This window comes from Sus scrofa, chromosome 2, assembly GCF_000003025.6.
Source record: "Sus scrofa isolate TJ Tabasco breed Duroc chromosome 2, Sscrofa11.1, whole genome shotgun sequence".
NCBI lineage: Eukaryota > Metazoa > Chordata > Mammalia > Artiodactyla > Suidae > Sus > Sus scrofa.
Genome location: NC_010444.4, coordinates 7,548,772 through 7,566,079, shown reverse-complemented (window position 1 = coordinate 7,566,079; position 17,308 = coordinate 7,548,772). Strand labels below are relative to the sequence as shown.

The window sequence follows — 17,308 nt, the reverse complement described above, 5'->3', positions numbered from 1 at the left end:
GCAGACACATGCAAGTGAGGAGCCAAGGGTGGGGTGCTGGGCCACACTGGCTGGGACCTGAGGGTTTGGGTGCCTGCCGGTGACTCAAGCCCTGAGATCAGGAGGCCCCCGGCCAGCGTGGCCCCTGGGGTGGCAGCGATGCTGAGGGGCAGCAGCAGCAGTGTCCCAGGGCAGAGCCAGGGCCTCGGAGCCCATGCAGGGCAGGAGCTTCTGTTCCTTTGAACTTGCACCTCCCTCAGGGCCGGGTTAAACTTTGACAGAGGCTGCGATGACTAACCCCGACTCCACAGTGTCACCTGGTCACAGGAATCCAGCCTGGGTGACTTTAGTGTGCTCTCTTCCCACCTCCCCAGATCAGCTTCTCCCAGGGGCAGCTGCATCTCTGGGGAGGTGCCAGTGGCTTCAGGGTCACACCTCACAGTCTCAGGTCCCCGTCGGAGCCACCTGAGTGACGGCGGCTGAGCGGGCGCCCGGAGATCTGAGGGCCGAGTCTGCAAGGCGGGTGCTGCTGCCATGCTCCAGGCGGCCCGGCTGGCAGAGCTGGAGCTGTCGCAGGTGAGGGGCCCCTCTGGCCTGGGTCGGCCTCTGTGAAGTGGGCACCTCCACCGGCCCCCGGGCAGTCTCCATGGCCTTTTCGAACTCCTAGACAGAGTGGGCGGCCTGGGCAGGTTCCAGGTTCTCCAGACGGTGGCCCTGGTGGTCCCCATCATGTGGCTCACCACTCAGAGCATGGTGGAGAACTTCTCAGCCGCCGTGCCCAGCCACCGCTGCTGGGCACCCCTCCTGGACAACAGCACGGCCCAGGCCAGCGTGTCCGGAGCCCCGAACCCCGAGGCCCTCCTGGCCGTCTCCATCCCACCTGGCCTCAACCAGGAGCCCCACCAGTGTCTCCGCTTCCGCCAGCCACAGTGGCATCTCCTGGACCCCAATGCCACGGCCACCAACTGGAGTGAGGCTGCCACAGAGCCGTGCGTGGACGGCTGGGTCTACGACCGCAGCGTATTTACCTCCACCATCGTGATGGAGGTGAGGGCCCCCCTCCTCCCCAAGACCTGGCGTCTTAGAGGCCAAAGTCACAGCTCGCAGCTGGCCGGGCTCAAAATGGCCCAGTCCCAGAGGAGCCACCTCCACGGGCCTCAACGCTCGGAAGTGGCCTCCAGGTCTTCTTCGGCCACATGCTCTCCGGGGGGGGGGGGGGGAGGTGGCAAGAAGGAGCCTGCAGGCAGACGCTTAGCCAGGCTGCGGAAGAGCAGGCGGCCCTTAAAGAGGGTCTGACACCCAGGCAGCCCTGCTCCCGCTTATCCGCTCTGACGAGCGGCTTTCTCTCTGCAGGAGCCAGGGACTCTGGGAAGAATTCACGGGATTCCCAGAGGCAGCATCCAGCAGATGGGGGGAGAGAGGGAGAGGTGGCCGTCCCAGCGAGTGGGATGTGGGACAGGGCCTCTTACAGAACAGGAAGGAAGTGGCCTCGGGGAAGTGGGGGGAGGTGCCAGGGGAGGGTGGCTGCTACCGAAGGGCCGGAGCAGAGGCCCGAGAGGGCTTGACCCTGACCTATGAGAGATAGGGAGCTGCCGAGGGGCTTAGGCAAGGGGTGACAGCCCCAGAGGTCCCCAGGCTGGCCACCCGCCCCAGCTCCCTGGATCTTCCCATCTCGTTCCACTGCCCCTCCCCCTGGGCTCCCCAGCCTCCGGGGCTCAGCTCCCCCTCCTCTCCCACCAGTGGGACCTGGTGTGTGACTCTCAGGCCCTGAAGCCCATGGCCCAGTCTATCTACCTGGCCGGGATCCTGGTGGGAGCTGCTGTGTGCGGCCAAGCATCCGACAGGTGAAGAGCTCAGCCCCCTTTCCGCTGGCTGCCCCGCACTCCCCAACACTGACCCTGAGCGGCCCTGACCTGGCCTCCAGCAGCCGGGTCTGGGGAGAAAACTTTGTCTGCAGTGGGAACACCTGCTCGTGGCTCTACTCCTAACCCTTGAGCTGTGCCGCTGAGCAAGGCTCAGTCCCCCTCTGGGCCTCGGTTTCATGGACTCTCCTCTGGGGCTGAGAAGGCTGATTGCTCTTAGGCCAAAACCTTCTCAGCCACATGCCTAGCTTCAGCTGCTGCTTGTGTGCCCCTGCTGATGGGGAGCTCACCCCCTGCAAGTGCCTTCACTCCCACCTGGGTCACAGGGGCCCTGCCTGGGCTCTTGGCCCTCTGTGGATGGAGAATGTGGGTCTGACCCTGGGAGCCGCTTTAGCATCCCTAGGGGCAGGGTGGGCTCTGGGGGCCCAGGCCCCCGTGGCCAGCGCCGTGACACACCATGGACCTGGCCCCCCTCCCTGGCGTGTGTGTGTGTGTGTGTGTGTGTGTGTGTGTGTGCATGCATCACAGGTTTGGGCGCAGGCTGGTGCTGACCTGGAGCTACCTGCAGATGGCCGCGTCAGGCACGGCCGCCGCCTTCGCCCCCACCTTCCCCGTGTACTGCCTCTTCCGCTTCCTGGTGGCCTTCGCCACGGCGGGCGTCATGATGAACACCATCACCCTCCGTAGGTCCTGCAACCTGGGCTGTGCAGGGGAGGCTCGTGCAGGGCCCTGGGCTGACCCCCCTGGTCTCTTTGCAGTGATGGAGTGGACGTCAGTGCAAGCCCGAGTCGTGGCGGTGACTTTGAACTCCCTGGGCTTTAGCCTCGGGCAGGTCCTGATGGCCGCGGTGGCTTACAGTGTGCGCGACTGGGCGCTGCTGCAGTTGACAATCTCCGCCCCCTTCTTCCTCTGCTTCGTGTATTCCTGGTGGGTGCAGCCCATCCCCTCAGAGGGTGCAGTCCCGCCTACCCTCCACCTTGGGCGCAGAGGGCTGGGATGAGCAAGGTTGGAGGGGAGCCCCAGGAAGCTGCCACAGCCACAGCTCACCCACTTGACCCAGGGCCCAAGGGCTCAGGATGCTTCTCCTCCCCCTGCTCCTCTCAGGCTTCTCCCTTGTTCATTCTGCTCCCTCCCCTTCCTTCCCGTCACCTCTTGGCTTTTCCCTTCTCCTGTCCTCGCCTGCCTGCCGTGGCATGTGTGCCTCCAGGCACAGTTTCTGAGCCCCTGCTCCATGCCGGGTGTAGCAGCACTAGGCCAGGTAGAGGGATGGGATGCAAAGACACACACACGTGCGCTCACACACACACACACCACTCTTAGAACACAGCCTCAGTTGGTTGGCCTTACGTACTGACATTATTGCTAGAGGACAGCGACCACGGCCCAATCATCAGAAGGGTTCCCTGGTCCCCCACACCGGGCTGACACATATGGCGGTTTAGGAAATGTCTGCACTGCCGTGAAATAAACTAGGCATGGCCCTTGCCAAGCACCTGGCTTATAGTAGGTGCATAGTAAATATTTGGTGGATGGATGGATAGATAGACAAGCAGACAAATAAGGGAATAAATGGATAAGTGGGTAAATGGGCGGGTAGGTGGATGGATGGATGGACAGATGCATAGATGAATGGATGGATAAATGGATGGATGGATGGATGGATGGGTAAGTGGGTGGGTGGGTGGATGGAGGGATGGATGGATGAGCCTGGCTCATTCCCATAAAGGCCCAGCACTTGGCAGTCACTTGGCCATTGGAGCCATGGCAGAGGCCCGGTGAAGGATGGCACACCTGTACCCGCACTACCAGGAAGGCTGACTCCACCAATCTCTCCCAGCCCAACAGCTTGGAGCAGAAAAGCTCTTAAAATGGAGCCTTTAGCAACTAATTTGCAGTCACTCTCCAGAGCAGGAGGCAATCAGATCTGCCACAGTGGCTCTGAGAGGAGATCCTCGTGCCCAATAGGTGCCCTTCTGGGATGGCAGATTGACCCCTGTACCAAGAGGGAAGTGGGTAAAAGTCAGTGACGCAGAGTCCAAGGCGCCTCTCCTGGCTGCCTGATGCTGATGCAGGCCCATGGGGCCGAACCCCACTTTCCTTGGGCAGACCTGCCCACACAGGCGCCATGTGCCCACATGCATTCACCACCCCTCCTCTTCATCACGTCAGTAAATAACTACTGAGCACCACAGGGACGGGGCCCCGCTGCTGCAGTGGGGACGGTGATGTGCAGGACAGACAGGGCCACTGCCACGTGGAGCCGGCAGGAAATCCCATACGTCAGCATCTCCAACCACGCTTAGGGCGTGACTGCTCAGTGGGGGGCGTGGGTGCATCTGAGGACCCACAGCCCCTCAGCTTTCCGCCTCCAACCCAATTTCTCTTCCTGGGACCTGTCTGCATGGGCTGTCCCCATTCTCTCCCTCCAGGGGCCCTGCCACCATCCTCTGCTCCCCCCGCTCAGCCCACAAACGGGCTTCAGGCCCTCCCGGCAGCCACCTCACCTGTGCCCGCGGCTCTCCTCCAAACGCGTCAGGCCCCCAGTGCCCTCCCCAGTCCTGCCTCTCGCCGGCCTCCAACCACCTGTGTGACATCTTCACGACCGGGGTCTCAGCCTCACAGGTGTAACAGCTCCTTACACCTGCTCCTCCCCAGCGCTGAGAGCAGCCCCCCACCCACCAGGGACTGGAGTCAGAGTCGCCCCGGCACCTCCGTCTCCCTCATGGTTCCCACGCCCCAAGTCCAGCAGGCCACAGGGTCTTGTCAACCCTACGTACAGTGTGGGCGGTGAGGCTTATGCAGGCCAAGGCCGAGACCCCCCTCCCCACTTTCCTCCCTCCCCGACCCCAGGTGGCTGGCAGAGTCGGCTCGATGGCTTCTCATCACAGGCAGGCTGGAGTGGGGCCTGCGGGAGCTGCAGAGGGTGGCTGCCATGAACGGGAAGAGGGCAGTGGGGGACACGCTGACCATCGAGGTGAGGCGGGGCCCTCCCCCAGGGCTCAACCCTCAGCTCCCACCCCTGCCCCAGCAGAGGGCCCCTGGGACACAGACAGAGGGAAAGGGCCTTGGGGGGGGCAAGCTGATGCCCCCAGTGCCCATTGTCCCCTCCCACTCCAGGTCTTGCTTTCGGCCATGCAGGAGGAGCTGAGTGTGGGCCAGGCTCCCGCTACCCTGAGCACCCTGCTCTGCACACCCGGACTGGGCCTCCGGACCTGTGTCTCCACCCTGTGCTGGTAGAGGTCCCCTCAAGCCCTACCCGGGGCCCAGCCTCCACCCTCGGGATCAGGGCTCTGGCTGGCACCCAGCCAGGGAGCCTCTGCTAAATCTTCTGTTGCCCCCCCAGCACCTCCCCTGGATCAGTCAGGCTGCGAGGCGGGGCCCGGTGGGCGCAGGTGGAGGAGAGTCGATAGAAGAGATTAATAAAGAGGATTCACAGCAAAGGAGCTGGGAGACGGAGGAGGCAGTCAGAGAATGCAATGGCAGGAAGAAGGCACAGCCACCCTAGTTTGAAAGGGACCAGAGAGCAGCAAGAGGTATCATAGAGCTCAGGAGCTGGGGCCACCCAGCACAGACTGAAGCCACCCAGGCCACAGAGACAGGGCCTGCTCGGTGGAAGCTGGCGCCATGGAGAGGACACAGCCATGCCTTCCATGGCGCCCAGAGATGGGGAGGGAGGAAGACCCCAGCTTCTCCCCAGTCCCGCCTCCAGCCTTTCACCAGGGCCTCCCATTGGCCATGAGGCGAGGCGCTGGCAAGGGAACCTGGGAAATGTAGGCTGCCGACCACCCACCACCATGCGAGCCTGCGGAAGAGGGTGGAAACAGGTCTGTAAACAAACCAGCAGCCCGATCTCCAGGCTGACTTCACCTGCCCACCCCTGCCCTCCAGGTTTGCCTTCGGTTTCACCTTCTACGGCCTGGCCCTGGACCTGCAGGCCCTGGGCAGCAACATCTTCCTGCTCCAGGCCCTCATCGGGGTTGTTGACATCCCGGCCAAGATCTGCACGCTGCTGCTACTGAGCCGCCTGGGCCGGCGGCCCATGCAGGTGGCGTCCCTGGTGCTGGCGGGGCTCTGCATCCTGGCCAACATGCTGGTGCCCCACGGTGAGCGGGCAGGCCTGGGCGCAAGAGGCCATGGCCAAAGGCTCCCTCCGTGGAGGGCTTACGCATGAAGAGAGACCCTTGTCCCCCTCCTCTAAGGGCCCTGGACTAAGCAGGGCCCAGGGAGGAAGGAGGCTCTTGGGGCCTGGGGGAGAGATGGTGGTGGCTGGAGCAGAGTTGGAGGGAGCAGGCAACATCGTGAACATTTGTGGAGAGAGAATAAGAACTCGGTGATGGATCGCAAGGAGAGGGGAGGGCAGAGAAGTGGAGGGTCTGGCTCCAGGTGTCTGGGTGGGGAGCAGACGGGGGTCGGGGGCAGAGAATGCGGCCATGGTGTCACTTAGGACACAGCACATGTCAGGGATCTGGGGTCACCCAGGTGGAGGTGACTGCAGACATTTGGAAGGTCAAGGAGAGAGTCCCCATTTGACCCCAGGGACCTGCCCACGCCCCCACTAACCTCACCTCTATCCACAGAGATGGGGGCCCTGCGTTCAGCCCTGGCGGTACTGGGGCTCGGCGGGGTGGGGGCCGCCTTCACCTGCATCACTGTCTACACTGGGGAGCTCTTCCCCACCGTGATCAGGTGAGCCCCAGGAGGGGGGCTGAGAGGGTGCGGTGGGGGTGGCCTCCACCCAGATCCGGTGTTTGGGCCCCCAATCTTTCCTTCACGTGGTCACGGTGCTCCCCAGGTGCAGCCCAGCCCAGCCACTGTGCCTCCTAGGGCTGAGCAGGGCTGGGTCGGAGTGAGAGGTCAAGGCTATGGGCAGGCAGTGTGGCCCCTCACAGGTGCATCTGTGCCGGCAGGATGACCGCGGTGGGCCTGGGCCAGATGGCAGCCCGAGGGGGAGCCATCCTGGGGCCTCTGGTCCGGCTGCTGGGCGTACACGGCGCCTCCCTGCCCCTGCTGGTGTACGGGGCGGTGCCGGTGCTGATTGGCCTGGCTGCGCTGCTGCTGCCCGAGACCCAGAGCCTGCCGCTGCCCGACACCATCCATGACGTGCAGAGCCAGTGAGTGGACCCAGCCCCGGGACTGTCCCCTCCTCCCTCTAGAGAACCCCAGAACAGGGCAGGCCTGGCCACCCGCCCCCGATGCTGGACAGAGGAAGAAGCAGAGGCCCAGAGAGGGACAGGATTGGCCCAGGGTGGCCCAGCTCATCCTTAGGAGAGTGGGGACCAAGGGCTGGGGCTCCAGGCTGACAGCGTGGACTTCGCCCTCCGCCCTTCCTTCCACTATGGGAGATCTGAATGGCCCAGCTTGCACCTGCTGCACGTGGAGAGAGGTCAAGGGGAGGGGCGTGTTGGACCACTTTGCAGTGGGGAGAGCCGAGGGTGACCACCTGTTGGAGGTCCTGGCAGACCCCTACTCTACTGAGAAAGCCCCTAGATGCCCCATCCCTCCCCTGCGATGAGCTCAGAGACTCAGTCCTGGGTCCCCGAGGGCAGGGCAGCAGTATCTCCTGAGTCCTCAGGATGGACTCGGTCAAGGGTCAGGGGTCGCACCAACGAGACATAACCCTCCCTGTCTTTCCTGGACAGGGCCGTAAAAAAGGCGACACGTGACACTCAAGGGCATCTCGTCCTGAAATGCACACGATTTTAAGCCTCCTGTGAAGCCTGCCAAGGGACATGGGAGGAGGCTCTTCTCCGAGGAAGGAGAGCAAAGGCCTTGGCTTCCGACTTGACTTCCAGAGGGCCCGGGGCTGCCGCTGCAGCCGAGCCAGCCTCCCCCTGCTAAGGAAGGAGCCACCTCCAACACAGAAGGAGCAAAGGATGCTGTGACTGGCAGGAGGCTGCCGGGCGCCCAGCTCCTTCAAGGCTGCAGAGAGGAGCAGAGCCGGACTCTGTGCCTCCCTCACTGCTCGCTGCCCCCCGAGCCTGAGCCCGAGGCCCGAGGTCAAAACCTCCCTGCTTCTCACCCCACCCGGAGGGCCCCGCCCAGCTCCTCAGCGTCACAAGAAAGATGCCTCCGGCCCCTCCCACTTCTCGCCACACTCCAGCCACGTGCCCACTCCCTTGCCATCCCCGCAGCCGTGTCTTCTGCCCAGAATGCCTCTGCCACGGTTGCCACTACCTGACAAACTCCCACGCAGCCTCCCAGACCCAGGGCAATGGCTTCGTTCTGGGGCCCCAGGCTCAGCCCCAGGTGCTCATGCAATTGTAGCGCGGCCATAGCCACATCCCTGTCGCCCCACAACCCCAGCCTATGAGCTCCTAGAGGGCTGGGGTGGTCCTCCTCTGCGTGTCCCCAGCTCCCACGCAGAGCAGAGGGGCACTGGGCAAGAGAGAGAGCAAATAAAGGAACCGAGTCCAGTGATGAGCCCCCAGGGTCTGCTGTCAGCGCTTGCACGCACACACAGGAGAAGGTCAATGGGAAACGGGAAGAGGCTCCCTGCCCCCAGGAGACAGGATCACTCCGGGGCTTGGTCTTATCTGCTGCAGGCCCTGTGCCTCCAGGGGGAAGGGGAGCTCGTGTCCTTTAGCTGTCTGCCTGTGGCCGCCCCTCACTCAAGACCCCCAGGACAAAGGGAGATGATGTTTGGAAAGATGCCCAAAGGTGAGGTTGTGCCAGGCTGCCGTAGGCGATCTTTCTCGTCTGCCTGCTGCCCGGCCAAGCCCCAGATGCCTTTCTTAGCCTTGCTTAGCATTCTGGGGACCCCAAGGTGTCCAGAAGGCAGAACCCAGGGCTGCAGGAAGATGGCCATTCTCCTGCTTCTGGCCAGGCCAGCAGCTCACCCAGGAGGGCATGTGGGAGGAGGAGTGCCAGGCACCAGGGCTCCATACTCACCTCCAGGAGGACAGTGTCCTCCCACAAGAGCCCAGCACTGGCTGAGCTTGTGTTCCCTCCCCTGGGGGCTTTCGTGGCCAGAGCAGGTCTTCAAGGTCAAAGGCATCCGCCAGACTTCGCTGCCAGCTTCCTCCCCGACCCCTGCCTTTTGTCCCCTGCGGGTGGAATCTCCTGACACAGCCCTGCAAATACCAGTTGAGGAGCGGGGTGCCTGGAATTTCAGCTACCCCCAGACGCTGTTTGGATGATCGTGGGAGTCATTGCCAGGCCAGCCAGATCCCAAGGAGGCCACGTCAGGCCAGTGTCAAGTTCAATATCAGATGCATAGGATGAAGGAACCAAGAGCACTGTGACCACCTCTTACACAGGAGTGCACCAAGTCAGTGGCAGAGGCCAGGAATCTGTCCTCTTACAACGAAGTCCTTGGTGGCCGGGCCCTTAGCTTCCTTCCACAGAGAGAAAAGCACCCTGTCCCACAGCCACACAGCAATGAGCCGGACTGGGTACCCATCCTTCCAGCTCCTGCACTGTCCCTCTTTCTGGTCCCTACTCTGACAGACTATTCAAGGCCACTCTGGAAATTTCTGGAGTAAGGATGTTCCCTTCTTGACATCTAGGAACTCCTGCCTGCCTGTCGTTGTTTTCTTTGGCTCATGGTGATGGGGGCACAGGCATCGAGATGTGTCTCCATTCCTCGGACAGAGAGAGCAGCAGCAGAAGACCCAAGGGCAAAGCCATCACCAGCACAGGAACAGGATGTCCTGAAACATCTGCCCTCCCCCATTCTCCCAGCTGACCTTGGGAATGAGACCTCCTAGCCTGTGAGCAGGAGACAAGCGGGGCCCACCACTCCCTCCTGGTGGCTGGTTCAGGAGGGCAAGGAGAGGCCAAGTCCATGGAAACCCACACCCAGCAGCAGCTCAGGGAGAACCTGCTTTCCCACCCTTGTTAGGACTGGGGGGGGGGGATTCTCGAGGGCTGCTGGGGCACATCCCAGGGTGGGAAGGGTCCCACGACAAAAGCTTTGTCCCAGGATGGAAGGAAGGAAGGGGAGATGAGGTGGACCTGAGGGAGGCTCTTGCGGGCATCAAGCCCTGGGACCCTGGGAGGTGTCCAGGCCTAAAGAGGGACCAGGCTTGCGAACTGGAAGATGCTGCAAGGACCAGCAGAGCTCCCCGAGCATGGAAGCTCAGGAAACAGAATAGGGCAGGGCAAGGCGATGATGAGCCAAGAGCATGAGAAAGCAGAGCCAACGGGGGGAGGCAAGACCCACTAAGCAGAAGGCAGGAGAGGTGAGTGACAGAAACGTGGCTGAGTCACGTGTCCAGGGGCCTGATGGTCCACTGTGGCCTCCAGGGAGATGCAGACCCAGCCACACTCTGCCCTCCCACAGATGCCCAAATACTCAGGTCCTCCTGTCCAACCCCAACCTCGAGTCTCTGCTGCCTGCGAGTGAGAAGCTTAAAAAATACAGGCCCGTCTTGCGGTGTGTCTGGGGCCGTGGGCCTGTTTAGTGTCCCCATTAAGGAGCAAACGCCTGGAGGTGGGGTGTGATGGCTCTACTCCCACCTGCAGCCGCAGGGGCTGCCCACCATCAGCCCGTGCAGGGCAAGATCTGAACCGTAGAGACGCAGAAGGGGCAGACTCTGGGCTTTTTGCAGAACTGGGGGCAAATGTGAACTTGGGCACTGATTTGCCTTGAGACTTTGGACCAGCCATGGAAGCTCTTCGGATCCAGGAATAATATCGCCTCCCCCAAGGGCTGTGTCAAGGCCCTGCATGTGCGGCCAACAGAAGTGCAGGCCCTCTTTAGCCACTAGGGGGCAAAGGATGCTCCTGCCTCTGGGATTTGCCTGCCCTCTGGGAAGCTAAGGTCCAGGGCCCACCATCCAGAGACCAGTCATGGCTCACAAGACTGAGGGCTGTTTCTGGCCTCTGTCCCCAGCCCCCTGGGACATGGGGGTGAGACAAATGGCCCCAAGGTGCCATGCTCAGCCTAAAACTTTGGGGGCTACTTACCACAGCTCTCATGGGCTCCACATTGGGCCCAGACCTCAGCCCAGAGCTGGGACCAATGTCCCAACAGCACCCGCCCCGAACAAACTGCACAGGACCGTTGGATTTGGAAAGTTTTTGTTTTCTTTTCCCACACATTTCCGGGGTTGGGGTGTTTTCCAAGACTCAGACACATTTGTTAACAAAGAGGAAAAAAAAAAAAAAAAACTGGGGGAGCAGGGAGCCTGTGGGCAGAGAAGTGACCCCAGCAGTCCACGGGCAATGCCTGGCTCCCTCTCTTCCCTGCTGCCCGCGCCCAATGGGTGCCACAGGCCGCTGCTTGCGGTATCTAGATTATTTGTCTTCAATATATATCTGCATTTGCCTTTCCCCTCCCACCCGCCCCCCACCCTGCTCCTCCAGCAGCTTCCCCATCAATGCACGTCGCCCGGCGGCACACAGCAGAACAGACCTTCCCAGGCCGGAGCCCCTTCCCTGGGCGGCACCCGGCAGGCACCTCCTCCTGGTGGGCGGAGCCAGAGGTCTGGGGCCTCCCCCTGCACCGCCTCGCCCCGCCCACTCCGGGCCGCTCCGCCCCCCCCTCCCGCCCTTCTCCCACCGACTCTGGAAACCCAAAGGGAGGAAAGGAAGGGAGAAACCAGACACACACAAGAGGATCAACGGGGAAGGAGGGTGGGGACAGAGAGACACAGCAAGCCTGGGGTGGGGACTGGAGGTCTTGGGAAGAGAAGGAAGGCAAGAGGGACAGCGGGAGGAAGAAGAAAAATGGAGGAAAATGAACAGGACGAGTAGTGGACACTGTACAAAACCCCCAGCCTTCCTTCCCGCCCAACCCCACCAAAATAAAACTACCCCCCTTAAAAAAATAAATCAACCCAGGGCTGTGAGCACGTGCCCTGCCCGCCGGGCGCAGAGCTAAGAGGGCCGGACAGCCCCGGGACGGACCATGACTCGGCGCCAGACAGACGGCAGGAGGAAGGGGACGAGCACGGGGTTTTCCTTTCCTTTTTTCTTTTTTTGCGTTTCCTCTTCGTGAGAGAAGTCTGAGGCAGCCGGGGAGCAGGTCCCCAGGGCCCGGCAAGGAGAAGGCCGCACCCTCCTCCCGGGCCCTCCCGGGAGGGGCAGCTGGCAGTGGGGCGCGGTGCCGGGGAGGCTCAGACGTAATACTCCTTGTCTTTGTTCTTCTTGGCCTTGCTGGGCGTCTTGGGGGCCGCCGGCGCCTTCTCTTTCACCACGGCCCCGTTGCTCTGGGCCGAGTTACTGATGTAGTTCCGGCTCTGGTCCACCTGGTAGGAGCCCTCGTCGCGGTTGCGGTACTTGTACATGGCATAGAGGAGGATGAGGATGCAGAGCGCCGCGGCCGCCACGATGCCCACCACCATGCCCGTGGTGCTGCTGGACTCCCGGATCACCTCCACTGCGCCCGGCGGGCCCCGCTCCCCAGGCCCCGTGGGGTTGGCTGTGGGCAGACGGGGGAAGCCAGGGGCAGAGGTCACGCCGGGGCGCAGCGGAGGGGGCCTCCGCGGCTCGAAGGACGTGGGGGCCCCGGGCCCCAGGGGTGGGTTCTCCAGCAGGGGCTGCAGCGGGTCTCGGTGGTTCATTTTGCCCGCTGGCAGGTTGGGGGCCGGGGCGGAGGGGGCGAGCAGCACCCCAGGGGCGCCCTTGGCCCCATCTGTCCTGAGGTTGGGCCGGGGAGCGGGTTTGCGGGGGGAGAGGAGGGTGGTGCGGTCCGTGACCAGGGGAAACGTGGTGTAAAAGTCCTCGTCGTCCGTGGGGGGGAGGCTGGAGTCAAAGACCTCTCCAGAGGCAAAGCCCGAGGCCTCGATGGGCTCCTCGCAGTCGCTGTCGTCCTGCTCGGCCTGGCACGGGCCCCCGGCGGGCGGGCGGCGGGCCGCAGGCGGGGGCAGGGTGTCTTGGGTGGCACCCACGCCCGTGAGGAAGGGGTAGAAGGTGGGGGGTGGGGGCACGAAGGGGGATCGGGTGGCCACGGGAGGGGGGTCTAAGGAGTCCTCCGTGATAATGGGCAATATTAACTCTCCTCCTAGAACAAGAGAGAGAAGACAGAAGAGTCGGCGTCAGCGAGGGCCAGGGCGCAGGCGGCTGGCACAGAGAGAGAAACAACAGCCTCACACACCCAAATCGGTTCCAATTGGCTTTGGCGGAGACTAGAGCGGGCCGGGCCCGCCCGCCAGCCAGCCGGAGCCCTGCGCTTTAAGCGGGCAGCGGCTCGGATGCCCTGGGCACCCCACGCACGGGCTCTGTGGCTCTCTGGGTTTTGGTCTTTTGCTTGTCTTAAGAAACCGAAAGGAACAGAAAGGAAAGGAAATAGAAAAGAAATGGAAAAAAAAGAAAAAACAACTCTACTGGTTTAAGGCTTTAAAAACAGATACAAGAGCAGCATTTAAACAAACCTAACAACAATATCTTTTAGGGTTTTTTTCTAGATTTTTCTCTTTTTTTGCTTTTGGTTTTTTTTTTTTTTTCTTTTGTTTTTAAAAAAGAAGATAGCATACCACGGAATTCAGGCAACTTACATCAACAAATAGGCCGTGTGATTTTAGCATGAAGAAAAAAATTACAAACAGAGCTGTGTAAGCGGGTTCTCCCGGAAAAAATAAGAAAAAACAACTTTTCCGTACCACGTTTTCTGTCTACCTGTTTGGCATCTCCCTCCCTCACTCTTCTCTCCCTGAACGACTTGCTTCCTCCAGAATCCTCTCTCTCCTCCCTCATTTGTGCCCTCCTCTCCCCCTCTTTAGACACAAAGCTGAAATCTGCCCTGTGAAGGCTGGAACGGAGGAACTAACTGTTACCACCACTTGGTGTCAGCGTGTGGGGCAGGGAGCGAGCAGCGGGAAGGAGGGCTTGGGAAGGAGGACAGGACAAGCAGCTGTGCGGGAACTGCTACTGGGTGAAAGGACTTGGGAGGGGATGGTCACGGGGCGGGGCTTCGAATTTTGAAGACTAATTGCAGGTTGGCCATGGGGGAGAGGAGAAATCGAAGGCGGGAGGTGAGAGGTCCATGAGGAAGAGTCGGCAGGGAGACACGGACACACCGGAGGAGGGTCCTGTCCCACAGGACTTGGAGAGTGGAGGTGAGAAGCCATGTGGAGGCAGGGAGGTGGGGAGGGGCAGGGGGTGAGTGAGAGACGGGGCAAGGACACTTGATTCTTGAGCTAACCCTAAATCCCCAACTTCCTCTTTCTTCACCCTCCACCTCTGACCCCCACTGACTTCCCCCCTCCCCCTCCCCAGAACCCCCATGGGCCGCCAGGACCTGGCCAGGGCTTGACTGCCTCTGGCCCTCTTATTATTGTTAAAACAATAATAAAACAACGGAAAGAAGAAGAAAGCAAAAAAAGAAAAGAAAATACACACACAGCCATCTGGGAAGGATGCACTTGCTAATATAGGGCCCAGGAGAACTACTGGGGAAGGCTTTTGGGATTGGGGGGCGGGGGGAATCTCCTCACTCCCTAGGTCTGATAACTGGGGTCCCCTGGGCCAAAATTGCAACTCCCACCAGCCCCAAAGAGTGAGAACTACAACTCCCATTAGCCCTTACAGGGGTATGGACCACAATTCCCTTTAGCCCCTGGGTCAACAACTACAACTCCCATCAGCCCCCTGGGCCCCCCTCAAATCAAAGCACTGCAACTCCATTGGTCTAAGGTCTAGGTGGTGGGTAGGAGGGCCCTCTCCTCTTATGGGGAGGCTCTGGGCCTGGTGGAGGATGCAGGCTTCCTCTCTGGCTCTCCCTCCAGCACAGTCCAGGCCCTGCCCCCATCTGAGTGCTTCTCCCTGGTCCATCTGCAGGGTGTGACCTTCGCAGATGACATCACAAGTCTCCCTATCCCCTCCATGGAAGCATCCCAAGGTTCCACTGCCAGATCCCTCTGCCCCAGTGCAGCCGGGCCAGCCACGTGTCACCACCACACCTTGGCACCTCTTCTCTGCCTCCCCCACCCAAAGCGTTCCGATCTCTGCACTGCTGTTTAAACACCTCTGTTGATCCTTCAGATCACAAGCTCCAGCAACTTGGCAGAGCTGTCCTTGGCCACACTAGCCAGCTGCAGCCAAGATCTTGCTACTGAACTCACGACCTGGCTGAGCTCTCAAGCTACTCTTCCCACCAGGCTCCCATCTCCCCCTGGGCAGGGGTTCATCTGCACCCCAGATAGGGAAGCCTCAGGGCCCCTGGCCCTCCAGGAACTCAGCCACACTGGAAAACTCTTCGAGCCAAGAGCAGAGAATCATGTTTCGTGGAGCTGGGACTGTCCAACCCAGACTTTTTATGGAGCAGGATGCTAAGGCCTGGGGTGGGCAGCACTTCCAGGGTCTGCCAGGTGTCAGTGGCAGGCTATGTAACCAATGGACTATCCAGTCCCTTCTGTGGCTCTTAGAGGCCAGAGAAGGGCCAAGCCTCACAAGGAGCCCCAGAAGGTCTGACTCGTCCTCCTGTCCCCTCAGGATCTGCTAGGCGGTTGACTCTTGGCTTGGATTTTAACCTGAGAGGCTGAGACCCCTTCTATCATTAGTTCCTGACTGAACTGTGACTGTGGGCAAGTTTCTTTCACTTTCTGGGCCTCAGTTTCCTCATCTATAACATGAGAGTGTTGGGCTCCAGGTCCAGGGTGAGGCCAAGGCCTGGCTGCCATGGACTTCCAGCCTGGATGAACACGGTCTATCCTCCCACCCCCACCTGAGCCCTAGACCCACCAAGGATGGCCCAGCAACCTGGGCCCTGGGCGAGCAGCAAATTCAGCTGGCAGGTCTCCAGAGGCGGCTGGCAGCCCTTTGAGTGGCGGCATCTGAGCCCAGTCATGGCAGGGCTCCCTTTCCTGCATGGCCCTGGACACCTCTGGGGTCCTCACCACACACCACCACCACCACCACCACCACCTGCCCCTCCTGACCTTTGCCTTCTGTTTGGAACACCTAACCCCGTGAATATGTCACTCATCTTCGAATCCAGCCAAACACCTCCTCTTCCAGGTAGACCTCCAGAGGCTCCTCCCTGCCTTGGGTGCCTGGACACTGCATCCCTACTCTGTCCTGGAGGCACAGGTTTGGCCTCACTGCCAGGGAAGGCCCAAGGCCCATCAGTCTGTCTCTCTAGTACCCAGAACCAGGCCTGCACAGAGCCAGGGCTCACTGTGTTTTCATTAGGGGAAGAATATTCATCAGGCATTTCCTCGGAGCCAGGCCAGGCTAGGTATCCAGGGGAAAGGACTGGGATCCGCTCTCAGGGGCCAGAGCACCTGGCTTCTGATTACGCATTGTCCCCTGGCCCCCCAGACAGCAGGCACTGCTGAGGGTTCAGCCTGGCAGGGGCTCTCCTCCGTGGGCCCAGCTCCCCCACAGCCCCTCCACCTTCCTCCTTAGACTGGGCCATCAGGAGCTCCTGGAAACCTTGGGCTCCAGGTTGTGGGCCTCGGCCAGCTAGTAGAGCTAGAGCTCCAGCAGAATGCCAGGCTCAGGGCAGAGGACCAGGGGGCCCTTGCTGGGGACACCTCAGGCGCAAGAGGGGCCGATCGGGGCACAGCCCTTGGTGCTCTACTCTCTGGCTCAGCCCTACCCCTGCTAGATGAGGGCATGGGGGGGCTTCAGCCTTGAACCACAGACAAATCTGCCCAGCCTGAGCCCACTCACAGCCATCCGCCCCAACTCACTGGTTCTTTAGGTCCTTAGGACACACAGGCCCGCAGGGTCCCTTGGGCCACCCTCCGCTCCCCCTGCCCCCGCCCCAGAGCCCTCCCAAGCCTGGTCATGTTGACCTCTCACCCTGCCCTTCAACCCCAGCCACTTCCTGGCCTCCACATCTGGGTCTTAGCCTCATCCCTGCATCCCCAGCTTCTCTGGGGGTTCTCCCCTGCACCCAAGTTTCTGACAGCATCTCCTGAGGGTGTCACGCCCTCCCCCACATCCCCACACTGCCACAACCGCCCCTTGGTGCCCCCTTCTCGTGGCCCTGAACGCAGCCTCCACCTCCCACACCGCTTCCTCCCTGGGCCCCACACCCCTCGCACTCTCCACAAGATAACACGCTACGGAGACCCCGCGCCACGATCCTCCTCCAGCTGACCTGAGCTCTGGGGCAGCCAAGTCACACACAAAGTAGGGTGCTGGCATTTCCTGTGGTCAAACATTGGTCCAGGAAGGGTCAGGCAAGCCTGCCCCCTTGAGGAATTAGGGGGACCTGGAGGAGGGGAGGAACCCTCAGGTTCCTCACAGCAAAAGCCCAAGGGGTCCAGACACACGAAGACTCGGGCCTGGGACCCTGGATCCAGCTCTGCACCAAGCATGCACGTTGGGAGGGGTGCCCATGGGTGTCTGATAATGACAATAGACAGCCTCCCTCCCCTCCCCCACTTTAGGCGGCTGCAGCATGCAGGAAATACTCACAGGGGAATTATCAGAGACGCCACCCACCTTCTGCTTCCTAAATTGAATTTCAGTGCATGTCAGTCCGGCTTACTAAAGGGAATTCCATTCTGGCCAAAGAGACACAGGCCATTCCTGAGCATCCACCTCCTCCAGCTCCCCTGCCTCTGGGCGCTGCT

The 17,308-nt window shown here is 61.3% G+C and overlaps 2 protein-coding genes across 6 annotated transcripts in view; one reads left to right on the top strand and one right to left on the bottom strand.

Annotated features, from left to right (window-relative positions):
* On the top strand, positions 279-8,258 carry SLC22A12 (solute carrier family 22 member 12). Of its 5 annotated transcripts, XM_005660741.3 has the most exons (11): positions 280-555; positions 904-1,026; positions 1,720-1,823; positions 2,370-2,524; positions 2,600-2,768; positions 4,692-4,815; positions 4,959-5,074; positions 5,730-5,944; positions 6,419-6,527; positions 6,749-6,952; positions 7,481-8,258. In XM_005660741.3, the coding sequence occupies exons 1-11, from the start codon at positions 514-516 to the stop codon at positions 7,542-7,544; spliced, it is 1,425 nt and encodes a 474-aa protein (XP_005660798.2). In that variant the 5' UTR covers positions 280-513; the 3' UTR covers positions 7,545-8,258. The 5 variants fall into 5 exon arrangements, with proteins under 5 accessions (XP_020938533.1, XP_005660798.2, XP_003122618.2 ...); XM_021082874.1 differs by having other exon boundaries at positions 279-1,026; positions 4,980-5,074; XM_003122570.4 differs by having other exon boundaries at positions 280-1,026.
* NRXN2 (neurexin 2) overlaps positions 11,900-17,308 on the bottom strand; it is a 99,410-nt gene continuing 94,001 nt past the window's right edge. The window contains 1 exon segment of the mRNA XM_021082873.1: positions 11,900-12,786. Within this exon segment, the coding sequence (XP_020938532.1) occupies positions 11,900-12,786 (887 nt within the window).

What these genes read in the sequence shown, in the direction of transcription:
- SLC22A12 (XM_003122570.4), top strand. Translation starts at nt 709, where the DNA reads ATGTGGCTCACCACTCAGAGCATGGTGGAGAACTTCTCAGCCGCCGTG. An exon ending in GGGACACGCTGACCATCGAG is followed by an intron (nt 4,816 to 4,958) that starts GTGAGGCGGGGC and finishes CTCCCACTCCAG; the next exon opens with GTCTTGCTTTCGGCCATGCA. An exon ending in ATCCATGACGTGCAGAGCCA is followed by an intron (nt 6,953 to 7,480) that starts GTGAGTGGACCC and finishes TTTCCTGGACAG; the next exon opens with GGCCGTAAAAAAGGCGACAC.